This window comes from Pteropus alecto, unplaced genomic scaffold, assembly GCF_000325575.1.
Source record: "Pteropus alecto unplaced genomic scaffold, ASM32557v1 scaffold398, whole genome shotgun sequence".
Classification (NCBI taxonomy): domain Eukaryota; kingdom Metazoa; phylum Chordata; class Mammalia; order Chiroptera; family Pteropodidae; genus Pteropus; species Pteropus alecto.
In genome coordinates, this window is record NW_006442497.1 from 2,246,221 (window position 1) to 2,274,164 (window position 27,944).

At 37.6% G+C, this 27,944-nt stretch overlaps 2 protein-coding genes, 1 non-coding gene and 1 pseudogene across 8 annotated transcripts in view; 1 reads left to right on the top strand and 3 right to left on the bottom strand.

The window, feature by feature from the left end:
• Positions 1–1,389, bottom strand: part of RPAIN (RPA interacting protein) — an 11,166-nt gene extending 9,777 nt beyond the window's left edge. For 3 of the 5 annotated variants that reach the window (XM_025040194.1, XM_006922234.3, XM_006922235.3), the window contains exon 1: positions 852–968. In XM_025040194.1, coding sequence (XP_024895962.1) covers positions 852–932 — 81 coding nt within the window. In that variant the 5' untranslated portion in view covers positions 933–968. Of the gene's footprint in view, positions 1–851; positions 969–1,136 lie in introns of those variants that run through there. The other 2 variants (XM_015597397.2, XM_015597396.2) reach the window with 2 other exon arrangements.
• NUP88 (nucleoporin 88) overlaps positions 1,012–27,944 on the top strand; it is a 30,709-nt gene continuing 3,776 nt past the window's right edge. The window contains exons 1-10 of one of the 2 annotated variants that reach the window (XM_015597395.2): positions 1,012–1,150; positions 4,534–4,703; positions 5,444–5,569; positions 8,760–8,846; positions 14,122–14,298; positions 17,672–17,858; positions 18,341–18,488; positions 20,966–21,064; positions 25,327–25,417; positions 27,653–27,754. In XM_015597395.2, coding sequence (XP_015452881.1) covers positions 4,630–4,703; positions 5,444–5,569; positions 8,760–8,846; positions 14,122–14,298; positions 17,672–17,858; positions 18,341–18,488; positions 20,966–21,064; positions 25,327–25,417; positions 27,653–27,754 — 1,091 coding nt within the window. In that variant the 5' untranslated portion in view covers positions 1,012–1,150; positions 4,534–4,629. Of the gene's footprint in view, positions 1,151–1,446; positions 1,822–4,533; positions 4,704–5,443; positions 5,570–8,759; positions 8,847–14,121; positions 14,299–17,671; positions 17,859–18,340; positions 18,489–20,965; positions 21,065–25,326; positions 25,418–27,652; positions 27,755–27,944 lie in introns of those variants that run through there. The other variant, XM_006922236.2, reaches the window with a different exon arrangement.
• LOC112471421 lies at positions 5,593–8,730 on the bottom strand (annotated as a pseudogene).
• Positions 16,982–17,044, bottom strand: LOC112471441. Its single transcript, XR_003043310.1, has one exon. It is a non-coding gene; the product is annotated as a U7 small nuclear RNA (small nuclear RNA).

A 27,944-nucleotide genomic window follows, 5' to 3' on the forward strand; every position in this document is an offset into this window, starting at 1 on the left:
TTCCTGCTGCTCTAGATAAGATTATGGTAGCCACCTTCCTACACACAACGTTTCTCAACTTGGAGCAAGTCTGTCCCCCAAGGAATATCTGGCAATATCTGGAAACATTTTCGGTTGTCATAACTCTAGTTGTAGGGCAACTGGTATCAGTGGATAGAGGCTAAATAGTCTACAATGCACAGAACAGCCCCCCACAACAAAGAATGCTTTCTTCAAAACGTCAGTAGGAAGGCTGAGAAACCATGAAGGTTGAGAAACCATAGTAGGAAGGTTGAGAAACCATGATGTCAACAGTCATTTTTAGCAACAGATTATCTTCCTACTTATGGGATTCCTGTAGGCCAAGGCAATACTAACCATTCTGAGTTCAGACTAGGTCAGAACTGAGGTACAATTCTGCTAAGACTTAGTAACTGAAGCTCTTCTGAATAGAGGCTCTCTCTTGAACAAAAATAATTTTTCCCTCACATGAGGTGCGTATACAATAGACCAGTAGACAAAGTGCTTCTCTCGGTGCCCACCTACGCAACAACAGCAGGTGTTGCCACTATAGAGTGCAGAGGGGTGGAAATGACCACACTTCAAATTTAAAATAAACCCAAATCCACAAATAAGGCTTCCGGAACTGGGCCAGCCCGAACTAATCCCACACCCAGGGGTCCAGAAAATACTCGAGGCGGCCGGGCGGTGGCCAAGGCCCAGAACTACAGGCGGGAGGCCTGAGGCCCACGTCTACCTCCACCAGCCAGGCGCTCCCGGTACCTGTCTCACCCGACTGTACTGAAGCGAAGGCACGGAGGAATGCGGTTCCTGTGACAGCCCAGCCAAGACTTCTCAAACCCCACGCTCACCTGCCTGAAAGCCTCTTTCCAAGAAGGCGAGCCCACCGGTTTGTACAGCGACTGGTGCCGAGATCCTGAAGGATCCGCCATCTCTCCGTAGGAGTCGCCACCAGAAAGCCCCGCCCCCTGGGGTGTCGCGCAGAACCCTGGGAGTTTTAGTTTGGGGGTGCAGATCGCACTACATGCCAGGGAATCCTGGGAAGTGTTATCTTACTGGCCACCCCAATACAGAGAAAGATTTGAGTAACCCAAGAATGGGTGACTGAAATAATGACATTTGTGATGTTAACCCACCCTGATTGAGAGAGGTAAGTCTTGAGGGAAGGTTTTGAATTCCTAGGTTTACCCAAGGTGTAGGTGTCCAATAAGCTATCGGATACACAGGTGTCAGGTTTTTCGCCAGGTTCTAGACTTCACGCGGTACCAAAACTTTCTCTAAGCAGGCAATGGTCTGTTGACCTCGTCTCGCCCCTTTTGGCTTCCGAATAAATGTTTGGTGATTGGTTTTTTCACTGGCGACGATGCCACTGCCTGGGTGGTGGCCTCACCTTCGCCCCGCCCCTAGCTCTAGCTCTTGCTTCCGGGCTTCCTGCTTGATGATTGGCAGAAGCGGTGGAAGGCTGGCCGCGGATTGGCTGAGCTCAGCGGCGGGCTGAGCAAGTGCAGTGAAGAGAGCAGTTGGGACAAGATGGCGGCCGCCGAGGGACTGTCGGCCGACGGTGAGCTCTGGCAGACCTGGCTTCCTAACCACGTTGTGTTTTTGCGACTCCGGGAGGGACTGAAAAACCAGAGCCCAGCCAAGGGCGAGAAACCAGCTTCTTCATCACTGCCGCTGCTGCCGCAGTTGCTGACGAGAAACCTAGTCTTAGGCCTCGGCGGAGAACTCTTCTTGTGGGACGAACAAGGCAGTTCTTTCTCAGTTGTTCGCCTTCGGGGCCTCAGCGGCACGGGTGAGGAGCCCTTCCTTTCCCAGTACAAGGTACGGCCAAGCTAATCTTGTAAACGCCCCTCGGCTGGGATCTGAGCTAGTATTTTTTGTTGTTCCCTCCCCATTCTGGCTGTTTTTCGTCTTCTGGTAGGTGTGGTGCCCAAGTGTAAGCAGACATCCTTTGAGGGACGTCCAACTCCGAGTGGAAAAGTCTTGCTTATTTTTTATTTTCATTCTGCTCTCGCTTGGCCCTATAACCTTTTGTAGCCTCTTTGCGTATTTCATTCCTTCAGCAAATGTTTATTGACCTGGACACTGTGCCAGACACAGTTATAGGAACTCATGCTCTCAAGGTGCTTGAGGTTCTTGGGGCCAGAGGAAGAGAAGGACCACCGAATGAATAATCAGCAACAGATCAGTGATGCAAGTGCTCTGGAGAAAAACAAGGCAGGAGGAGATAGAGAGTATGGGTGCAGTCGCTGTTTTTAGTAGGTTGTCCTAAGAAACCTCATTCATGACGTGACATTTATAAAACAATAAAGATAATCCTAACTTAGGTTTGTTATGAGCTTCAAGTCAGGTAGTAGATTTGAAAGCACCAAGTTTCGATCCTGAAGTGGAGGAGGAATCCCCTGTTAATTCTTTTCCTTTTTAGAAAAGTAAGCCATCCCCAAAGTTGGAAGAGATTTTTGTTTTTGTTTTTTCTTGATAAGCCAACAACATGTGAAAATGGGTAAGATCAGAAAGTATTCCAGACTTGCTGTAATCAAACATTGCTTTATGGAAACATTTATTTGTAATAAACCGATTCTCTTAAAGATTAAAAATGTAAAGACTTGGTACCCATTCTAACACATGACATCTATTGTGTGCCACTGTCTGATTCTTGTTAATGAGAAATTATTTGAATTTTAAAAGGTGCTAGCTATATTTTTGCAGTTTTGAAAATAGGTCACAAGTCTACAGTCTACTTTAAAATTTCAGTTTACAAGAGTAATTATCAGATGCTCAGCACACATTATTTCACTAGCACCCTACATTGCTGTGCAGCATTTAGCATAGTCATGATTAAATTATTCATATTTGTTTATTTATTATCTGCTTTTCTAAACATTAAGGCAGGAGCTGTGTCTGACTTACTTTTTTTTTTCTATCTCCAACACTTCACCAAGTGCCTGAAAAATATAAGCTCTCAGTAAATTTTGGCGACTATGTGAATGACTATCAATCCTGCAGAATATCAAAAACTCAGAGATAGGCAAGAATGCAGCTTAGCATGAGTTGCAACTTTAAACGTTAATGAAAGCATGAATAGTGACTTCTGAAAAATATAAGCTCTCAGTAAATTTTGGCGACTCTGAATGACTATCAATCCTGCAGAATATCAAAAACTCAGAGATAGGCAAGAATGCAGCTTAGCATGAGTTGCAACTTTAAACGTTAATGAAAGCATGAATAGTGACTTCAAAACAAAACCCTAAATCTTGTGATTATCACAAGGGATTTAAGGTAATTGGATTGTATGTATAGCAGAAGAAAGGCGGCCTCTGATTTGAGAAAGACTGTCAAAATCAAATAGAAAATCAGCAGTTGAGAAGATAGGGAAAAGAAGGAAAGAACCACTGACAGAAGAAAAACAATTTGATTAGAATCAGCAAAGGACAGCTAAAAAAAAACAAAAAAAGTGTTATAGACATCAGTAACAATTAATAGAAATCTCATATTCAGAACAGTCTTATCTAAAAAGATTTTGGCTTAGGGTGATTCTCCATACATAAAAATAAGCAATGTATTGGCAGTTTCATGGTTTATTACTGAAAGTAGAAAGAAATGAAAATGGGAACTTGACATGATCATGAGAAAAAATAGGAAGTACCAATAGCAGAAGTGAATTTTATTTTAGGGCATACAACACTGAGACAAACACTGTTACATATTAAATCTGCATAGGTAAAGCACCATTTTACTTGCTGCAGAAGTTCTTGAAGCCATTCTCTATCTTATTGTACTATTTTTATATAATGTAGAAATTATGTTTAATATTTCTGAGCTCCTCATTTGTTCACTAAAATATATGTTGAGAGTGAGTCAGCAATATGCCACATACTATGTTAAAGATACAGAGAGGAAGAACACAGATTCATAAATAATTCATACAGGTAATTTATAGTTGTGTGGGATGAGCAAGTAAAAGGATAATTAGAATGCAGGGTGATAAGAATTATAGTAGAATTGTCCAGAGTGTGCTATAAGAGTGCAGAAAAGATGCATTTATCCCTGACCAGAAGATCAGGGATGTTTTCTTTGGAGGAAAGTACGTAGAAGCTGAGTCTCCAACAATGTTTTAGCCTGCTAAAAAAAGGAAAATGAAGGACAGTTATGCAAAGACATAGAGACATAGCAATTATCCAGAATAATTAAGCATAATAATTATCCAGAAGTACAAGTTGATCTGATTGGAGTATAAAGAGCAAGTGGGGAATGGTGGAGAGTTGAGATTGAAGCAGTAGGCTGGAACGTGATCATAAAAGGGAAATTATGTGTAGTATTTATCAAGGTAGGGAAATTTGATGCATTTTATATAACATTCTAATTAAAATGGTTAAAGTATTTCTTTAGTTAATGGCCCAAGTGTTGATAATTATCCAGAATGCTTCATTATCCTACAATTATGGGAAACTAAAGCAGTACTGTGCTTTCAAGTGACTGACACATATATTTACATTAAAATTAACTATTTTGACTAGTTTGCTTTAATTTCAGACATTGCTTTGCATAAATCCACCCCTGTTTGAAATCTATCAAGTCTTATTAAGTCCAACACAACATCATGTAGCACTTATAGGAATAAAAGGACTTATGGTATTAGAATTACCTAAAAGATGGGGGAAGAATTCTGAATTTGAAGGTGGAAAATCAACAGTGAATTGTAGGTAAGTTGTATTTCCATTTGATGTTTATGTGTATAATTTGTAATACAAGCAGAAAATTGTTGAAAACCAATAGTTCTTAAGGTGGGTTTACTGTGAGGACTCCAGATGGTCTGCATATTGGTTTCTTGTGATAGTAATGTTTATAGTATACATGTGATTATATTTTTATTCTGTCTGACTTATCACATTGTTCTCATTGGAATTCAGGCCATTTTTCAAGTAGGTAGAAATAAGATTTTTTAAAAGTGAGACACATTTTGCTCATAAGTTCAGCTGAGTTTTGTTTTTATATTACTTTCTTTTCCAACAAATCCAGAAAAGTGAGAGTCTGAAACATCTACTGAAAAGAATATAAGGTAGAAACCCACCACCTCCATAGCTCCATAATTTATAGATTTGGTCCCCTTACAATGGTTCCTTACTTTCAAAACAGGAATGATAATATCTGCCCTTGTTGTTTCCTTACCATGTTACTAAAAGAATCAAATAAGATACTATATCTAAAATCACTTGTAAAGGGCAGTATAAAATACTCTGCAATTTAGAAAATACTTTAATTTTGATTCTTTGATATCGAATGATCTGAATGCTCTGATGCTTTGAATGCTCTCACAGCAGGACTTAAGAGAAAGATACTTGAAGGAAAGAAGAGCAGAGAGTGTTAAAATAGATTTTCCTTTAGAAGGTTTTTCATCCAAGTTCTACAAAATGTTTTTGGAAAATTGTTGTCTTTATTTTAGTACCACTCCAATTGCTGAGAGATTTTTCACCAGTTCTACTTCTCTGACTCTAAAGCATGCTGCCTGGTATCCAAGTGAAATGCTAGATCCTCACATAGTGCTGTTAACATCAGACAACGTAATAAGGTAAATTTTATTTTTATGTCTTACAGCTTTGTGTCGGGGAGGTTCTGTTTCCTAGTTAATAGTTCAAGGTACCACTAAACGGGTCCTTGGATGTTGCAATGCTTTATCCGATGGCTGTTGTAACATATTCTCAATCATTTAAGAATGTCCTAACTTACATTCCTTAATTACAGCTATTCCCTCTCAACTAGTCTTCCTGACTCCAGTCTCTCCTTTCCTAATCTGACCTATAAATATTATTAAAATAATCTTTCTTTTCATTGTGTTTCTATTTTGGAGGTAATGTAGTATAGGGGAAAGAGACTGTAATTAGGAATTGAGAGATTTGAATTCTTATCCCAAGGCTCATGTTTTTGAGATCTTTTTTTTAAAATGAGCTCTGGCCAGTTTTATTTAAAAAATTTGCATGATTTACTTTTCACCAGTCAGTTCTGGCATGCTTCTAATGTTATCACAGTCACCTGGATCAATGATAGCCAGAGTGCATACTCTAGTATTTTCCACATGCTGTGCCCAGTTCAGTATTATTGCCACTGTAGTACTGGACATGTCTTGGCCAACATAGCATAGTACTCTATTTCAGATTTCCTTAAGGCTGGGCCATTGTTGGCAAGGATAACCAGTTTCTCTTTGCCTTGTCTGATCATTTTCAGAGTTTGCTTGTACCCCGGCACTACTTTCCACAATTTATAACTAGTTGAAGTCTAGAGTTGATCGACTCCAGCGACTTTTTCATCTTCTTCATAGCTATCATCTTTCTATCTTAGGTGCAAGATGGCCCTGAACCAAAAGTAGCTGCCCTGTCTTTGAGATCTTAAACTTCTTTTTAGGGGAACTTCAGTTTCCAATTTGTAAAATGAGCAGGTTTGATTTGATAATTTCTAAAGCCCCTTCCAAGTTTTGCACTCTGTGATTAAATGCTCTAATTCTACAGAGATTTCTGTTATCAGTTAACTTTCTGGATCTACCTTATATAAAAAGTTTATGGAGAGACTCAAATAACTGAGATACAAATACCTACAGTTTTATTTTTCCTAATTAGTGATTTTGACTGTGCTCTACCAGATCTTCCTTCTCTGCTGAATGCTTGATCCCTTAATGGCATCTTACGTAGATCTCATAGCTTTCTAGTTACTTAGTTATAAAAACTTAATCTGTCCAATTTAAAATCTTGATCTCAAATCTATTTCAAACTATATCCTGGCCCTATCACAGGTCAGACCTTGAGGCATCTGAAATGAGTGGAGAGGGCATAATCTGCTCTCTGACTCTTCTTTCTGTCTCAGCATCTTGAGGTAGGGGGTGAAGTATCAGGAGAGGGGCTACCTCCTCCTTCCTCTGGGTCTAACTCCTTGATAATGGGAGTAGGGAGAGTGAGATAGCTGAGGCAGACATCTTACCTATCTGGTTGTTTGTCAGTGATGGGGCAAGGGGTGATATATCCCTGATCCTGGCTTAATCTAGTTCCATCTGCTACTGGTGGCCTTTGTTGATGTGGTAGTCTCTGCACAGATGGTGCGTGTATGTTTTCAGGGGCAGCGTTTAGCCTCCAACTCTCTCCATCTTTGAGGAGCTCTGTTTCCCATTGGCTTTATCAGCTATCTGTGCCCTGAACCCTCTCTCAAGATGGAGTATCCCCAAACTTGGTATCTCCTCCCTTCCTAACTTAACCATTGTAGTCTTTCATATGGAGCTATGGTAACTGCTGAGGTCCTTTTTTCTGCCCTCTAAGGGCCACAGAGAACTGAGCATACTATATACATAGTCCTTTCTTATGCTGCTCCAGCCTCCCTCCTTCAGAAATTTCCATATAAGAAGAAGATACCATATAGTGTTCACATGCTCCCAACCCTAGGATATGGCATGTCAGGTTCACTGAAGAATTCCCTTACCTTTGTGGTCTGTGGTTTTCTGCAACACATCTGGCATTCAGCTCAGAGATGAGATACCCATCTCACCTTATTATAGGCACCCCTGAATCTGGCTGTGTGTTTCTCTTAGAGCCTTTTCTGTCTATCCATTTGGCTTTGGAGTTGGGGATTAAAAAAGGAGGGAATACCCTCCCATTACAAACATTATACTGTATGTATTCCTAAGGACTCAACACCCTCTTGTAGTCTTTCTTTTCATACATGCTGGAAAAGGAGATGGTGGGAAACAGAGTATATGTAAGTCTTCCTCTCTTAAGCCCTAAAGGAGGTATCTGGCCTCAGTTATTAAAGGTTCTTTTTAAGATATGGGATATTTAACACTTCTCTTTTCATGAGCTGTGGACCCTGTTTACTATTTCAGGGCAATAACAAATTCCCACTCAGCGCCCTCTTGCATTTACTTTTTCTTTCACTGTTCCCCACTACAACGTATATCTAGTACGTATGTGTATTTTGAACTCAATAATGCTATAAGCAGCTAGTTAGGCCACATGAATGTGTATTCATTTGTATCAGATTTTCATTAAAAACATTTATTAAATGACATTTTCTTGATAATGGAACAAACTAAGTTTAAAAATTCTTAGTGAGGCAGACAAAATGAGTGATTAATTTGATGAAGACTTTACAAAGGACATTGGATTTTTAATAATAATATTACTGGCCTTTAGAAAATTCTCCTTTTAACAGTAGCCATATATCCTTGAAAATTTAAGTTATTTTCAATTAAAATGACTTTGAGGAAAAATTTTTTTTCGGTGTTATACTTGGGAAAATAGGAATGACTTATTGTGTCTTTATATAACAAAAACATGTATAGATTGCAGGCTAAATGTCACTACTGGCCAGAATAGTGAGATACGGTTCCTTCTCTAATGAGATTTGGTGTATCACAGGCAGGGAAAGGTGGGTATAATTGAAGGGAAGCTGGCAAACTTAGGGGCAGTAGTGAGATTACTAGATAAGGTAAGTATGGCTAAGACTTAAGATGGAAGGAACAGGTGCAGTGGTATGGAGTAGGCTAATAAAAAATTCTAGTAAGGATAGAGAATATTTCTTAAGGTCCCAAGAAAACTTTAATGTTAAAGAACAAATGAAGTAGGCTGCTTTGCCAGTAACGGCAAGATCTTTGGCAAAGAAATGGTTGTGATAACTAACTGGTAGGAAAATTCTCAAGAACTGACTAGTTGTAGAGGGAAGAACAATCTTAGGAAATGAAGAAATTTTAAGTGCTGGCTTTCTTCTCTTTTGATTGCTAGAATTTACTCTCTTCGTGAGCCCCAGACACCCATTAAGGTCATCATACTTTCAGAAGCAGAAGAGGAAAGTCTACTACTCAGTAAAGGGTAAGTTTGTATTTGTATAATGACAAATGCTTTTTAAGTCAGTTTATTGGGATTATAATGCAATTTTTCCAGAGATTGTAAGGTCTTCTAGAGGTGACTTTAGCATGCTTTTGGTATTATGAGAAATAAGCAATGTAAGTAATAAGTTACAAATCTGAATGTCACTGTAACTATTAATTAGCTTGATTTTTTTTCAAGAAAGTTCTAAAATGTGAGTGGCTGAAACTGATTCCATGTTGTATCTTGAATAAGAGAATAAATATAACATTGTAAAAGTACAGAAAAGGTGGAAGGTAAGAGTGTTAGGCTTGAGGTCTACCCACTGTTCACTCAATGTAGATAGGAAGATTGCTGAACTCCCAGACCAGCATCTAATATCCCAGAACCTGGCATGGAATATCAATTATCCTTCTGATTCTTCTGTGACTCGGGCTTTTTTATGCTTTCTTACCCACTGCGGGCAAGTTCCTGACTACTTTGACCACTAACAGAATCACTCTGAACTCACAAACCCCATGCCTCTGGCCTCCTGATCAGTCTTTCTGTTGATTACCACACACGATCACCCACAGTATGTGCACATAGAGTGAAGCTTTTGGTAGCAATATTTCTATACGTTCCATTTAATTCTTTCATGTCTCTGTGGTGGCCATATCTAATAGTCTTGTTTATTTTTGTTTTTCTAACCTTTTTTCCTTTGAATATTATCTATATAGCTATTCTATATTTGACAGTTTTAATCTTTGAAGTCCTTGGGGGGTGGGGCGGGGATCTAAATATGTATTTGTTATTCTTCTTGACCCACAATCATGGTGGCTTCCTCTTGTGATTGCTAATATCTAATTGTAAACTTATGTTTACTTGATCTTAACGTTTGGGCATATTGAGAGCCTGAATTGAGGTATATTCCTCCACAGAGGATTTTCATCTGTTTCTGCTAGGAGTCAGAGGTTGCGATCAATCTAGGACCACTTTGATTCTCTTTGATAGCCCCAGAACTGAAAATTTCAGTTAAATGATTTTAATGTCTTATAGCACCAGTTTCTGAAATTCCAGTACCTCTGTCTCCACAATGGGGAAATGACTGCCTCTGGGAGTTGATAGATCCTGTTCTGGTGTCAGGCCATCTTCTCCTCTGCTATGTGTTTCCATAGCTTATCAATCTCTTTGACAACAAGATTTCCTAGATGAGAGGCAGTAGAGCAATGCAATTGTTAAGAACTGTGGCATCTGGGCACATTATTCAATTACACTAAGCCTCATTTCCGTAACTATCCATGAATATTAAAAAAATAATTATAGTGCTCTTTTCTTAGCATTATATACTGAATAAATGAAATTATGCATAAAAAGTGTTTTGTATCGGTCTTGGCACAGAGTAAATACTTATTAATCGACAACTATCATTATTAGATTATTAGAAATATTATTATATTAAGTTGCAATCAAGTGTTGATGGCTTGAGAGTTAAGTCTCTTTAAACTAATTTTTATGTCTATTTGTTCCCATTTATTGTCTTGATTTTTTAGTTTAACTCAGGCAGTTTTTTTATTCTGGATATTTGGATTTCTTATTTTTGCTTCCTAATACCATATACCTTTTCATTTGATAAACTAAGATAAGATACTTATAATGCCTAAGAACAATGTTGACTCTCAACTATATGAAATTGTGGTTCTATTTTAACCATATTTAATAACCTGTATTAAATGAATCTTTTTGGATAACCAGTTATATTACATTATATTAAAATTATGAAAACATCATATTATTTGTCTTTACTGATTATAAAAGCAATGTATTTTTTTTGTAGAAAAGTAGGAAAACTACAAAAAAGTATTAAGAAGAAAATGAAATCTTTTTTTCATTTTTGTAATCTCCTATAATCTATTCTCAATATGGCAGCCTGAGTGATACTTCTGGTATAAATCAGAGTGTTCTACTTTCCTGCTCTCACACACCATTAATTTCCCAGTCTTTACTGTAGCCCTGCAGGGCCTACAAGTCTGCCCCCTTACTGCCCCCTCTCTAGCTTCATTCTTCCCTCTGTGCCCTGGCTCTCCAGCTTCGACCACCTTGGCCTTCTTGCCATTCCTGAGACAACATCAATCACCCTCCCTCCTTAGAGCTTTTGCATGTGTCCTTCACTCTGCCTCAACTGCTTCTTCCCTACATAACCACAGACTTGCTCCCTTACTTTCTTCAAATATTTTCTCAAATGTCTCCTTATCAGAGTTCCCAGACCACCTGGTCTAAAGTAGCACCTCCATCAATACCCTCTTACCCTACTTTATTTTTCTTCATAGCATCATTTTCTGACTTTGTATTATGGATTTATTTCTTCTCTGTTTGCTGTAGGTCTCTATCACTAGAGTGCAGGGCCTTTTTTTAATTCACTGATGTATTCCCAGAACCTACAGCAGTGCCTAGCACGGAGTAGATACTTAGTAAATATTTGTAGAATGAGTGCATCCTACTGCTCAGGGATAACTACTTATGTTTTCATGTGTTTCTTTCTTGTGTTTATGAACATTTATATGTGTATATTTTTACCGTTAGTGTGTCTTTATATTTAAACCACTTAAAGCAGCACTACATAATTTTATGGCCTGCTTTCATTTAACTTTATGAGAATTTTCCAATGTTCTACATTCCTTTCTCATAATGGTAATATTTTGCCTTCTTACTTTATAAATTCCATCCCACCTACTGTTATTGGACATTCTACTTTTGTTTTCAACAAGTTGGTTTTGTTTTTGGAGGTGGGGAAATTTAGTTTTTTTTTTTTTCTGGCTTTATTGAAGTAGAATAGACAATTAGTTACTTGTTTTTACATTGTACAATTCAATGAGTTTTTTAAATTATAGTTGGCATACAATAATATACTAGTTTCAGTTGTAGAGCATAGTGATTAGAGAGCTATATAACTCAAAGCAATGACTCCACTAAATCTAGTACCCTTTTTACCCCTTACATATTTTTTACAACCTTATTAACTGTTTTCTTTATGCTGTGCTTTATATCTCTATGTCTATTTTGTAATTATCTATTTGTATTTCTTATTCTTTTTGCTCTTTTTTGCCGCCCCACAATCCCCCCTCCCATCTAGAATCCCTCTAAATATTCTCTGTATCTATGAGTTTATTTTCCGTTGTTGTTATTTTGATCTTTAGATTCCACATGTACATGAAATCATGCGATACTTGTCTTTCTCTATCTGACTCACTTCATTCAGCACAATACCCTCTAGGTCCATCAAGGCAATATCTTTTTCCATCCCCTTCCTTTTAGTCTGTGTGTGTCTTAATCTAAAGTGAGTCTCTTGTAGGCAGCATATGAAGGGGTCTTGTTTTCTTATCCATTCAGCCACTCTATCTTTTGGTTAGAGCACTTAATTATTTTCTATTTCAGGTACTTGTTGCTACGAATACCATTCTTTATTTCTGTTTTTGATACATGTTTTTTCTCCTTAAAGAAGTCTCTTCAACATTTCCTGTAATACCGGCTTGGCATTGATGAATTCCTTTAGTTTATTTTTGTCTGGGAAGCCCTTTATCTGTCCTTCAACTCTAAATGATAGCTTTACTGGATAAAGTATTGTTGATTGTCGATCCTGAGTTTTCATCACGTTGAATATTTTATTCCAAGCCCTTCTGTCCTGTATAGTTTCTTTTGAGAAATCAGCTGCCAGTCTTATGGGTGCTCCTTTGTAGGTAACCAGCTGATTTTCTCTTGCTGCTTTTAAGATGCTCTCTTTGTATTTAACCGTTGGCATTTTAATTATGAGGTGTCCTGGTGTGGGCCTCTTTGGGTTCATCTTTTTTGGGACTCTCTGAGCTTCATGGGGTTGTATGTCTATTTCCTTCACTAGGTAAGGGAAGTTTTCCATCATTATTTCTTCAACTAGCTCTTCAACATCTTATTTTCCTTCAGGTACCCCTATGACACAAATATTTTTACATTTAATAGTGTCCCATAGGCTCCTTAAATTATTATAATCTTGTCTTCTTTTTTCTTACCATTCTGATTAAGTGTCCTTGGCTTCCCCATCCTCTGTATCGGTGGTTCGATCCTCTTCTTTATCCACTCTGTTGATTCCCTCTAATATACTCTTCGTCTCAGATAATGTGTTCTTCATTTCTGACTGGTCCTTTTTTATGATTTGCATTTCCATTTTTATGTTTTTTATCTCTTTGTTAAAGTTCACTGAGTTCATCTATGTACTTCCTCTAAGTTCATTGAGCATCTTTATAACCAGTGTTTTAAACTCTGCATCTGTTAGATTGCTTGACTTCATTATTCCTGAGTCTCTGTTCTGTTCTCTCATATGGTTTCTGCTTCTTTGTCTTCCCATTTTGGCTTCCTTTCAGTGTCTTTTTCTATGTACTAAGCAAAGCTCCTAAGTCTCCCAGTCTTATTAGTGTGGCTTTGTGTAGCAGGTGTCCAGTGGCACAGTTCTGAGAGGGGTTTAGCTGCAGGCCAAATTTAGCCCCAGTCTGTGTCCCTCCAGGGCCATGTGTTAAGATTCAGCAAGCAATCCACAGATGCTGTGCTTAATAGTTGCCTCACAAGGCGATATCAGAAACCAAGGCCAGCTGCCACTAGTGTTGAGTCTAGATGTAGCTCATCAAGGAGCACCTGACTTGTGGAGGACACACCTGGATGTGGCTTGGGAAGGGCCACGAGTGGGGGAGGCGGGGTTTCAGGGAATCCTCTGGGCGAAGGGGACCTCTGTTATCTAGTTTGATGACATGTTCTCTGCTATGGCGGAGCTGCGTCTGCAAACTGGGAGAACAGAGGGCTCCACAGAGGAACAATGGATACCACCAGCACTTCTGCCTGGAAGAGAGCCTCGCCTCTGGCCCTTACTCGGACAACTCAGTGTTCCCTTGTAAGTCCCTGAAGCCCCCCCGAGCAGCCGGCGATGGTACTCAGAACTAGCACGTCCACTGTTGCAAATGTCCGCTTGCGTACACTCCCCCTTTAAGAGGTATTTGTAGCTGCCAGCTTCCACAGCCTCTGTCCCATTCAGCCTCTCGGAGCGGGCAGCCTCATGTCTTCGCTCCCTCCTACCTTCTACCGTTGCAAGATTTTTTATTTCTCTCTCTAGTTGTAGTGCTTCCATTCATCTAGATCCCAGGAGATTTTGCTTGCTGTTTGCTCCATGTTTCTGTTATAACCTTGATTTGGTCGCAAGAGGAATGAACAAAACCTCTATCATCTATGCCATTTTTTCCCCCAGTCTTCAACATGTTGGTTTTAAATCTCTTTTCAGAAGAGCATATACCGCATCTCTAGGAGAGACAGCAGTTGCATTTGACTTTGGGCCATTGGCAGCAGTCCCGAAGAATATATTTGGACAAAAAGGCAAAGATGAAGTCGTGGCATACCCATTGTACATCTTATATGAGAATGGGGAGACTTTCCTTACATATGTTAGTCTGTTACACGGGTAAGTTGAGGAGGTAACCCACCTGAAATGAAAGCCTAGCTTGTATCCCAGTATAGGTTGTCATAGTTGCATATTTTGGAAATACTTAGTACAGGTCTTATGATATTTCATTTATTCATATTATTTGGGTAAATTTGGTAGAATTCTTGGATAATCACTTAAGATAAAACTGGATTTGTTTTGACAAAGTATAGTTAACCAAAAAAATATTTTTTATGTATCTCACATGAACAGGGCATCATGGGAGTGGTTAGACATGGTAATCTGGTTATCTTATGTCCCAATTGTGGGGAAGAGACATACATATACATGAAAAGAGAATCACTTATATCACATTAGTGGTACACAGAGAGTAAGAATGCAGAGGAAGAAGAAATCATTTTGACTGAAGAAGTTAAGGAAGTTTTCGTAGAGAAGCACTAATTTCATGTGGGAATTAAAGATCTAATGTAGGATTAGATGAAGCACCAAGGAAGGGTAAGAACATGTTAATTACAAGGGCCGCATGAAGTTGAATATGAAAATAAGCAAATGCAAGTGTCATTCAGGGTTCAGTGATTATTATTAACCAATGTCACCCCAATAATTTTAATTAAAATGTTTTTTCATAATACAAATTTTTAGAAAAAGTTCAGTGTTTAGGCATTTGGGGCTAGAGCAGAGGATATAGGTAGGGGGCATTAAATGATAAAGCTAGAAATACCTGCCCAGGGAAAATATGGTAGAGTTAAACACCTAGTTAAGGAATGTGGGGTCTTTTCTGTAGGCATAGGGTAGTAGGAAGGTAGTGATGGTTTCTCACCAGGTGAAGGAAAAAATAATTGGTTACAGAAGGGACTGGAGTGGAGAGACTTTTAAAGAAGATGTTGTAAAATTTAGCTTAAAGGAGTTTTGAACTAGGATGGTTATAATGCAAAGGAGAAGTGAACATAGTAAATACTACAAAGGAAGGATCAATAAGACTTCATTTTTCTTTGGATAAGGAAGTGGGCCCTTAACAGAAATACTGAGGTCAGCAAGGGCTAATTTGGGGGGAAATTTTGTTACTACAAATGGTCAATTTGACACCGTATTAGAACAATAAAATGGAAATATTTCGTGGACAGTTGAAAATACAAGACTGGAAAGAAGACAAAAAAAGTAGGAGCCATCTGCCATGGTGAAAGTTAGAATCAGTAGAGGATAAGAATTTTGGGAAAGTTTGTAACTGCAAGGCATTAGGCCGAAGGCTGAACATTGTAGTTTATTCATTTATAAATCAATTCAGATATTTATTTATTCAGGGCCCACAATGTGGCAGAAGACAGGAATACAAGATTGAAGGCAAGGTCCCTGTTTTGTGGCTTCTGGTCTACTGGAAAGTCATACAGCAAACTAATAATTAGTACAATGTGATACGCTCAAGGCATCACAGGGCACCATGAGACTGGGACAGAGTAAATGCTTAGGCCTGCCTCTCTTAGAAAACTAAGAGAAGATGGTCATACAAAAATTTGGACCTAAAGGATTCACTAGGTAGAAACAGGAATAGAAGTGGTTCCAGGCAAGAGAAGACAGTATGCAAAATGATAAAAGATGAGAAAGATGGAAAAGCTTGATAGATAGTGAGGCTTCACTACTAATTGTATTCTCCTTGACAGAAGTGTTCTCTGCCCTCCACGCTTGATCTCTTTCTTGGGAGGCTTTTGTAGTAACATTATTACCTTCCCTTCCCCTTCCCCCGCCACCACCACTTGGCCCTCATTTGTCCACACTGTGATCTACTTAGTTACCTTAGCTCCAAACTTGAAAGTCATCCATATCCTCCTATATCTAGTCTGGTCCCAAAATCCTGTTAATTTTACCATGAAATTTTCTTGAATGTATACATCCTTCTCTCCATTTCCTTTTCCTTTTTTCATACCTTCATCATTTTCTGTCTAGGCCATTCTTAAACAGTTGCCGTGAATCCCATTTTGGTCCCCTCTATGTCAATTCTCCTCACTACTGCTCACTACCAGATTAACCTTAGTAAAGTGAAGCTCCATCACTCTTGATTTAAACCTCTGATGGCACACTCACCCAACAGATAGACTCTGAGCGCTTGAACATGGCATGCAAGACCATCTGCTTCATAAGCAAGTCCTGAACATTTGCCTCACTACTGCTCTGTTGCCTTAGACTTTGTACTTCGTTTCCCATCATGCTAAGCTAAGTTTCTTTCCTGTTAATTTCTTGTCTTCCATGCCTCCAGGACTTTGTATATACTGCTCCCTAGCTTGGGATGTTCACTTTCCCTTCCCAGAGTGTACTTTTTCCCCATTGATCTTACTTGTTTTTGATATCTTTCTTACACACCTCACTTTCTTTGTACTTTTCTATATTCCTTTGTTCCCTATAAATCCTTGCTTCGTTACACTTATTACATGGTGTAGAATTCTAGTTAAATGTCTGCTTTCCCAGCTAAACTGTCAGTTTCTTCAGGGTGTCGTCTAGCACTCAGTAAATGTATGTCTAATCCAATTAAATATGTGGGTCTAAAGCCCTGAGGATAAGCTACATTTCAGAAGAAAAAATGGGAAGTGATCAGAATATAGGTAGTAATTAAAACCAGGCACAGTTTAATACGTTGTCACGTAAGTGTGTATTTTGAAAAGAAGAGGGCTCACAGCACCAATATTTTGTGTGTGTGTGTGTGTGTGGTGGGAGTCTTCCAGTGAAAACCAGAAGACCTGCTAGACAAATTCAAAAAGAGCTATAAGCACTAACAATGCTTAAGAGACAGAAATTAGAAAAGGACATTAGAAAGGTATGTTCAGAGGTAGGAAAAGAGAACTCAGAGAAAGAATCGCTACAAATGATAAGCATTTTAAGACGCAATCATTGTTAGTGGTAACTGCAAAAGAAGGTCGAGTTAAGTGCCTCTTGGATTTAGCAACTAGAATCCCATTGACCTTTGCCAGAGAGTAGCTTCAGTGGCAGAGGCATAAACCACAGTAAATTTGGGGCAGGGTTTTTCATCCTCTGTGTATTGATATCTTGAGCTGAATATTCTTTGTTGTAAGGGACTGTACTGTGGGTGAATATTTAGCAGCATTTCTAGACTCTAGACATCTTTAATCCACCTCCTAACCCTCTGTCCCCCAGTTGTGACAACCAAAAATGTCTTCAGACATTGCCAACATCCCAGGGATAAAATTAGCTTTAGTTGAGAAGCACCAGGATGGTGAAAATGAAGTGGGAAAGCAAAAAAGTGGAGACATTGGAAATATACTGTTTTTAGTCAGGGTATGATAGCTGGAGAAAGACAAAGCCAAAAAAGTGTTTTAAGTGATGGACATGGTTGTCTTCTGTCAACATTGTTTCACGCAAATATGTTTCCCTCTTTCTTTAGCCCTGGGAACATCGGAAAGCTATTAGGTCCATTGCCCATGCATCCTGCAGCTGAAGATAACTATGGTTATGATGCTTGTGCAATACTCTGCTTACCCTGTGTCCCCAACATCTTAGTGATTGCTACTGAATCAGGAATGCTATATCACTGTGTTGTGCTGGAAGGGGAAGAAGAAGATGACCAAACAGTAAGTCAGGCTAGTGTGGGTATATTTGTATCTCTAATACCCTGTATACTTCCCGGACCAGTACGAATGCTTAGTACATGAGGAATTTTAGTTTCTATCTGACACTTCTTTATAATTTGGAATTAAACAATTGAAGCGTACTTAATAATTTAAATGAGTAGATGTTAGAAGGTACCCAACTTAATTGTCCCAACAACCTACATATTTCTTTCTGAACTCTAAATTTCAGTCTTCGGTGACAGATATAAAGAACCTTTGAATCCCTGCATTGGCTCTTGTCTAAACTTGTTTATTTACATCTTTCTAAAAGAGGAGAGACTGGTTTTTTTTCTCTTGTAAGAGTAATAAGGCCCTGTCAGAAAAGGGAGTAGGTTTAAGAATTTGACAGCACTATTTGATGCAGCTTTTTAATTCAGTTTTTAATTGTGTACATTTTCAAATGAATATGAAAAACTAAAATTACAATGCTTTTTTTTTTATAGTCAGAAAAGTCTTGGGATTGCAGGGCCGACCTTATTCCTTCTCTGTATGTGTTTGAGTGTGTCGAGTTGGAGCTTGCCCTGAAACTGGCATCTGGAGAGGATGATCCTTTTGATTCTGACTTTTCTTGTCCGATCAAACTTCACAGAGGTAAAGCATTCACTAAATTTAGTTCTTTTATCCCATTATACTTATACTAAGACTGTCACAGACTGTTCTCATGTATTTTGTTTTTGTTCTTTGGTTCCAGCTTTTAAAAATTTGACTAGGGTCTTTTGGCCTTTTAGTCACTACATTACACTTTAGCTTTAGGAAAGACTTAAGCAAATTTCCCAAGTTTTAAGATAGTGGTCATCAGCCTGGATCTACCCAGATTCATAAATGTGAATTTCTTCTAGTTCAATCAAAAGTAGATTTCGTGATTCAAAAACTTAAATATATGCAAACTTGAATAAACTTTTACAAAGTATACTAATACTAAGATCTCTTTAAAATATCTTTCTTCATTTTTTAGAACACATTCTACCCAGATCCAGTTTGAATGTTGTTCTTTTTATCTTTTTTCTTTTGTTTTAACTTACCTGGGTTGGTTCCACTGGCAACTTATTTATATTCATCTAGGAAGCTCTTGGATAAACACCTCAGACAGTCAAAGAATGTGCTGTTCAGACACAGAATGGCTGAATGGAAGGAATGTGTGACTAGGAGTCTGGAGTGTCCTAGGTTTTAGTTACAGCTCTAACATTAATATGCTCTATAGTACTGAGCATTTACTCAGTTTCTCTGGTCTTCGGTTTGTCTTGTCTGAAAACAATAGGAATAACATAAAATGATCTTTAAGGTCTCTTCTAACACAAAACTCTTGTAATCCTATTTGCCCCTCCACCCTTTTTCAGAGTCTCTAGGATCTTGTCTCCTCTATGAAGAATGAGGAACAAAGCTTACGCAGTCTGGAATATATTGGGTGTGCCTTTCATAGTTTTCTTCTGTCCATTACAGAGAGAGGGAGTTCAATTTTGTAGCAACCTGACCAAATCTGCTTAAAGTCTTATTAGTTAGTTTGCATAAGTTTGGTAATAATGGCTTCAACTCTGTACTAAAGTATAGCCAAAACATTTAAGGGGCTAGTAGTCCTTATATAATAAACCAATAAAGAGAACTCTGGGCATGTCTAATTCAACAGTGTTTGGAGACGTATGTCTCAGAACTTTGCTTTGTAGATAAGGAACTTGAGACCTACTGAGTTAAAGTCATGTAAACTAATAGATTTCCTTATAGAGATACTTATATCTTTGGGAAATCTTAAATGTAGGCATTTTTATCTTCGTTCTTCTAATAAGAGTTAATATTTTCATATGTGAAGTAATAAATTTTTGATTCATTAGTATTTGTACTGAAGACATTACAATCACTGAAATCCAGATTTTTAATGACATAAGTGAAATAAATAACATATAACGTAGGGTTTGTCTAACAAATTTCCTACTTCAGTTACTAATGTTTTTCTTAACAGATTTTTGTTACCTCCCAATATTAAGATTTTTCCATTGACTTTAGCACCACAGACACATTTTGAAGTGCCGTTTTAAACAATGGTAGACCTGATGAGATAATTTAAGCCTTAAATTAAGTCTCAAGCAAATGAAAAGAACCTTTTCAGTATTTTATTGTTTAGAGAGATGATTGCGATAGACTAGTTTTTAAACTTCTTATAGCATAATATTTTTTTTGAAGTGTTATGCAGAACCTCAACATATAAAACAAATAATGTAACAGCCACTTTACAACATTTACTTACTATGAAGTCAACAATAAGAAAGTGAAGCTGTTAGATAAAAGAAAATTTTAATTTAGGGGCTTATGGATGACAGTTGCCATCTTAAATCAGCTTTAGTATATACATTATTACTCTATCTAGTTTTAGTTGTCTAATAAGTATTCAGGAGTTCATCTTTTAGTCTTACTGACACTAGGGCTCAAAAGAATTATAAGAAAATTTCATTAAAATTATGTAACAACTGCTCATATTTCTTAATATAAATATAAATGATTGCTTAAACAAAAATTATATCCAAAACTTAAACTTAAAAACTATCTGTACATAAACATTATCAAGGGAAGTAAAATTTCACATTTCACACCTGACTTACTGTACTATGACAGAACTGTTCACTAATCAATTGCACTGAAGTTTTTTAATATCTGTGCTGTAGGAGTGTACTTGCTTCAACAATCTTATGTAAGTAAATGTGTGCAAGCATAGGTTTTCCACAGAGCTATAACCTTTATTAATCACCATTTTATTTTGAAGAACTATAAATACACAGAGATAGACAGAAAGGTATAAACTGGACAGCAAGTGCTTATGTTTTGGTGAACTCTGTTGTTTTACTATTTAGAAAACAACATATTTGGATTGTGTTTATTATACTTTTAAAAATACTTAAAACATATTTGAAAATTGAATTCAAATTTAAAAAATTTTAAACCCTGGACATAGTGCCACAATATGAAGCTCCTTTCGATTTTCCATGACTTCTATCAACAAATGTGTTTGTGGGCTGCTGGGATGAAATCTTTCCATTTTCTATTGGCTACCTTTGTATCATTAATGATTCCATTTGCAGATCCCAAATGTCCCTCAAGGTATCATTGTACTCATGAAGCTGGTGTACATAGTGTTGGGCTAACTTGGATTCATAAACTTCATAAGTTTCTCGGATCAGGTGAGTATTCTGTGCTTTTCAGTATATTTCACAGACTCAAAAAGTAGTTTGGAATAGAAAAATAATAGTGAAAATCAATGAAACCAGAAGTTGTTTCTTTGATAAGATCACCAAAATTGACAAGCTTTTAGCTAGACTGACCAAGAAATAAAAGAGAGAAGATTCAAATGACTAAAATGAGAAGTGAAAGGGGATATTACTGCTGACCTTATAAAAACATAAAAGATTTTAAAAGAATAACATGAACAATTATGGCAATTAGATAACCTAGAACCTATATTTCTAGAAAGACATAGATTACGAAAACTGACTCAAGAATAAGTAAGAAATTTGAATAGACCTATAATAAGAAATTAAATTAGTAATCAAAAAACTACCCCAAAAGAAAAGCTCAGGACAAGATGGCTTCACATTTAAAGAATTACTATCAATTCTTCACAAGCTTTTCCAGAAAATACAAGAAGAGGAAACACTTCCCAACTCACTCTATGAAGTTAGTATTACCCTGATACCCAAAACCAGACAAAGATGTTCAAGAAAAGAAAACTACAAACATCTCTTATAAATATTGATGCAAAAAATCCTTAAAAAAATACTAGCAAACCAAATCCAATAACATATAAAAGTGATTATACACCATGACTGAGTGAGATTTATCCCAGGGATGCAAGGTTAGTTTAACATCCAGAAATCAATTAATGTATTACACCATATCAATGGAATAAAGGACCAAAACTGTATAATCATCTTAATAGAGAAAAACCATTTAGGAAAATATAATAGCCTTTCATGTTAAAAACACTCAAAAATCAGTAATAGAAAGGAAATTCCTTAAAATGATAAAAGGCATCGATGAAAAACCCACAGCTAACACCATACTTAATGGTGAAAAACCAAGTGCTTCCTGTACTTAGCTTTCTATTGCTGCTATAATAAATCACCACAAACTTAGTGGCTTAAAAACAACACAAATTTATTAGAGTTCTATAGGTTAGATGTCCTAGAATCATCTCACTAGGCAGAGCAGTGTTCCTTTCTGAAGGCTCTAGGGAAGAATCCATTTCCTAGCCTTTTCTAGCTGCTTCTGCCTTCTTTTGCTTTAGCCCCATTTGCTATGTAACCTAACATATTCACAGGTACCGTGTGTGGATTAGAACACAGACATTTTGGGGTAGTCTATGATTCTGCCAACTACATTTCACCCCAGTGCCCCCAAAGATGCACATTAGACCGTGTGCAAAATACATTGACCCTAACATCATTATAGCGACACAGAGTTCAGAATCTAAATCTCATGAGCTCAAAAGTTTCCATTCTCATCATCTAAATAATCTAAATTAAATATGGATAAGGTTTGAGTATAATCCACCCTGGGGCAAAATCTCTACCTATAGATTTATGAAACTAAAAACACCTTATCTGTTTCCAGAACACAATAATGGGACAGGCATAGGTTACAGACATTCCAGTTCAGAAGGAAAGAAAAAAAAGAACCACCAATTCTAGGCAATTTCAAAATCCAAATTTTGTTAGGTTTTAAGGCCTGGGGATAATCCTCTCAGCTTACTGCTCTGCCCTCTTCATTTTTCAGGAAAGGTAGCATTTGTTTGTAGTTGAATAGTTTTATTAGCCCATTTCCTGCCTATAGAATTTTGAAAGTAGAACAGTCTTTTCTCATCTCTGATTCTTTCAGTCCAAGCCAGCAGTGTTTCTACAAATATAAAATCTCAAGAACATTTTGGGTCTCATGTACATATCATGAAGAGTCACTATAGTAGATAAGAGGTTCATCTACAAATCTTTTCTAGATAATTTCATCTTAATTTTTGGCTTCTGATGAAGGATCTAAGTCACAGTCTCTTCAAGGAGCCTTTTGTGTGACAACATTCTGACCTTTTGATCTTTCTGAGGTATTAGCAAAAGATCGAGCAGCTACACCAGTGGCTTTTTCTCTAAAACATGCTTTCCTGACAGTGACTGTTCCTTAATTTTAGCATCTTTTGCCATCCAGATAGGCTGAGAATTTCCCAAATCATCAAGTCCTTGTTCCTTTTTTTTTTTTTTTTTAACATTTCTTCCTTCAGTTATTTTTTCCCTCACATTTTACTGTAATCAGCAAGAAGAAACGAGGCCACATCTTCAACACTTATATTCAACATTGTAATAGAGGATCTAGACAGGGAAATTAGCCAAGAAAAGGAAATTAAAGGTATCCATATTAGAAAGGAAAAAGTACAACTATCTTTTTTTTGAAGATCTCATCTTTTATATGGTAAATCATAGGGGACCTACTAAAAAACTCTTTCATAAACAAGTCCAGAGAGGTTACAGGATATAAGATCAATTGACAAATATCAGTTCTCTTTCTATGCAGTAGCAATGAATAATCCAAAAGGAAATTAAGAAAGCAATTCTATTTATAATAGCATCGATATTAATAAAATACTTAGGGATGAATTTAACAAAAGAAGTGCAAAACATATTCTTAAAACAAAACATTGAAAGAAATGAAAGATGGCTAACTAGATGAAAAAACATCCATGTACATGGATCAGAAAACTTATTATTATTAAATGGCATTACTCCCCAAATTGATACAGAGATCTAATGCAATCTTTATCAAAATTCCACCTGGCTTCTTTGCAGAAATTGACAAGTCAGTCCTAAAATTCATGGATTTGTAAGAGACCTAGAGTAGCCAAAACAATCTTGAAAAACAAAGTTGGAGGATCCCCTCTTCCCAATTTCCAAACTTCTTAAAAAAAATATGGTAAGACAGTGTGATATTGGCATAAGGATGTACAGATATAGGTCAATGGCATAAAATTGAGTCCAGAAATACACCTTTCTTTACTTTCAGTCAATTGATTTCAACACAGGTATCAAAACAACTCAGTGGGGGAAAGAATAGTCCCTTCAACAAATGGTGCTGGGACAAGTATACATCTACATGCAAAATAATGAAATTGGACCCCTACCTCACACCACACAAAATTAACTCAAAATAGATCAAAGACCTACATATAAGAACAAAAACTGTAGAACTCTTAGAAGAAAACACTATCACAAAAGTGAAAAGACAACCCACAGAATGGGAGTAAATATTTGCAAATCATATCTGATACTGAACTTATATCTAGAATATATGAAGAACTCTTAAAACTCAATAATAAAAGGATTAATAGCCCAATTTAAAAAATAGACAAAGGATTTGAATAGACATTTTATTGATGATATACAAATAACCAATAAGCACATGAAAACATTTTAAAAAATTAGTCATGTTAATGACATCACAAAATCACAGGATAGCACTTCGCACCTGCTAAAATGGCTAAAATCAAAAAAGGACAGACAATAACAAGTATTGACAAGAACGTAGAAAAATAGAGACTCATATACTGCTTATAGAAATGTAAGCATACAGTCACTTTGAGAAAACAGTCCGGCGGTTCCTCAAATTATTAAACACCTTATGACCCAGCAGTTCCACTTCTGAGTATATACTCAAGAGAAATGAAAACATTTGTCCACACAAAAACTTGTAAATGAATGTTCATATCAGCACTGTTTATAATAGCTTAATAGCCCAGTGTCCATCAACTGATGATTAAATAAATGAAATATGGTTATCTATACAATGGAATATTATTCAACAGTAGAAAGGATTGAAGTACTGACACATGCTGCAACATAGGTGAACCTTGAAAACATTATGCTAAGTGGACGAAGACAACTGCTTGTCGTATGATTCTATTTATATAGAATGTCTAGAATAGGCAAGTCCACAGAGACAGGAAAAAGATTAATGATTGTTGCCTAGGTCTGGGAGGATTGGCAGAAACGGGTGCAATTGTTCATGGGTATGGGGGTTTATTATTGGTTATACAGTTCTTTTAGTATACTAAAAACCCATTGAATTATTTACTTTTAAGTGGGTGAGTTATGTGAATTATATTTGAAAAAGCTGTTATAAAAATAAAATTGGGTTGAGTGAGGAAGAGACTGTGGAAAAGGAATGATTTCTGGGATTGTTCTCAGTGAAACATTTCTGCATTTAGAAACTTGACCAAGGAAAACTCACTTCTCTTCTTGGGGCAGAAATCTAGACTCCTGTGGAAAGGAGATTTCTGTAAGAAAGGCATAGTCCCTAAGCAATGGTCTGAGACGGATACTTAATTGCATTTAATTAGTATTGTCAGCATTTTAATTTGGAGGCTTTGTGTGTTAACTTATACAATGTGGTAATTTATTCCTTTCAGATGAAGAAGATAAGGATAGTTTACAGGAACTTGCTACCGAACAGAAATGCTTTGTAGAGCACATCCTATGTACTAAGCCATTGCCATGCAGGTAAGAATCTTCTCTTCTTATATACACAGATAACAGTTGTTTGTTTCACTAGTTCAGATACATGTGCGTGCATTACACTCACATACAGACTTACCTCTAAGAGTATCAGTTCATCAAATGTTCATCCAAAGCTCTCCCTGCTTCAGGACCACTCCATATATTGTGTTCTTTGTCTGGAAGGTATTTCCCCAGTTGCAGCCTTAGTTTGCTGTTTTCACTTGGCTAACTCTTAATTCTTCAGAAAGGGTTCCTTGATTCCATAGTCCAACTTAGGGTTCTGTTATTCTCCCTTTTTCTGTGTAGCACATTAAAATTGATGTTTGTGTTTGTTTAATGTCTCTCACCACTACTGGAATATATGTTTCTTGAGAGCAGAGACCATGTCTGTTTCATACTATTTACTATCCCCTCATGTCTCTATACTCAGTGTCTGACAGAGTGCCTAGTAGATACTCAGTAAATATTTGATGAACAGAATAAAGGGAGATATTTAGAATGACTCCCAGGTTTCTGCCTGGGATAACTAGGTAGATATGGCACCCTTCAGAAAAGTGGGACATAGGAGAAAGTGTATTTGGGAAGACAGAAGTGTTAATGGGAGCACTTGAAGTTTTCTGTTCCTATATGATATCCAAGTGGCGGAGGCACTTGGGCATGTGGCTCTGGAGCTTGAAGTGATCTGTGCTAGCACAGTATGGATGTGGGAATTGTCAGCATTAGAATGATGACTCTGGTGAGGGTGACTCAAAAAAGGGCCTAGAATGAGTAGAGGAGACCTAAGAAGGGAGTCTTGAGCAACACTTTCTTACAATCAGTGAGTGGCGATAGAGGAGCCCAGGCCAAGAAGGAGACTCTTGCCAAGGGCTGCCAGAAAGACTGAAGGAGAATATGTCAGGGATGCCAAGGAGGAGTATGTTTCAGAGAGGAGGCAGTGGGCAGCAGTATGACGCAAGCACAGCAAAGCAGCAATATAGGGGGTTCATGGAGAACCCTGGGGAAAATACTTTTGGGGGTTGGGGAGGATAGCACCAGGTTGAAAAGTGAATGGGGAAAATAGATAATAAAATTCCACTTATGTACATTTCAAAAAACAGGTAAAATTAAATAATATTGCTTAGGAATGAATACATAGATAGAACTATAAAGCAAGAACATGAATATCATAAAAGTCAGAATCGTGATTACTTCTCTGAGGAGTGGAAGGTTGTGATCAGGGAGGGTCGAATGGGAGATCTTATAGAACTGCAGTGTTCTAATTGTTGACCTGGATAATGGTTACAGAGTGTACTCTGTATATGTATACTCTTTGATATGCAGATATCACACTGAAAATATGAAATAAAATATTTTTAACTTCTTAGACTCCTCCTCACTACCACTCCCTCCCCCCAAATAAAAGGTGAATTGAGAGAGATAGAAGGATAATATAATTTAAAGACTGCTGTTTCTAAAGGAAGGGGAGAAAGAAGAGGTTTGGGGGAGCTTAAATTACAGTGGAGAGTATTTTGAATTGAAGGGGTGAGCATGTTTATCAGCTGAGGGTAAATAGGGAAATTTTGAAACTACAGCATTGATGGAGCAATCCTCGGAAGAGGTGAGAGGTGGCATCATCAGTCCAGGGGCAGAAATGCACTGTTGGGCATGGGATGAGCTTGAGGCAGGTCAAGTAGCGTGTTTGTTGGTAGGAAAGACATTTCCTTTTGGAGGTTTTGTCAGTGAAGTGAGAACGAAAATTGAGAGGGAGATGCACGCTGTGCACAGTAAATTAAGTCCTGTGACAGGTTTTGGGCTGCATTAGGTTTTTAATGTGAGATAGACTAAAGTTATTCAGTCAAGAAGTTCTGAGCACTTAATCTGGGTTGCACACTGGGCTAGGTGTACAAAGATAGCTGGGGCTTATATGCAAGCTGGGAAGAAAGGCACATAAAGAATTAACTTGATCATATCATGATAACTGCTAAGATTACAGACAGTATCATGAGGCTGTGGGTTCCTGAATGATTTATAAGTCAGAGGCCTCTTATCAGAGACTAGTAAGTGACAGCTTGTTTCAAAGCAATCAGAACTGTAAGAATTACAGGCTTCCAAGTCACCACCTCTGAGGTTACTGCACTGACAGTATGTCCCAGGCAGCTCTTAGCCCAGACCTGAGAAGGTGACCTCAGCCATGATGTTGCTTTTGGCTCCATTGCACTTGCTGTTTTATAACCTAACTGTGCCTATGTGTTTTCCCAGGCAGCCAGCTCCGATTCAAGGATTCTGGATTGTTCCTGACATTCTGGGGCCCACAATGATCTGTATCACCAATACCTACGAATGTCTCATAAGGCCTTTATTGTATGTACCATTTTGTATTCCCCACACAACTCATTAAGTCTGCAAAATCTATGCTGAGAAAATGCCCTTAGTAACTGGCTTAAAGATACTTGCTTTATGCTTTGGCTTCTGACTTGAGGGTTGGAAAGGTAGATAGTTCTCTTGCTTCTGACATGTCTGGAAGGATTTATTTTAGGCGTGATTTCTATAT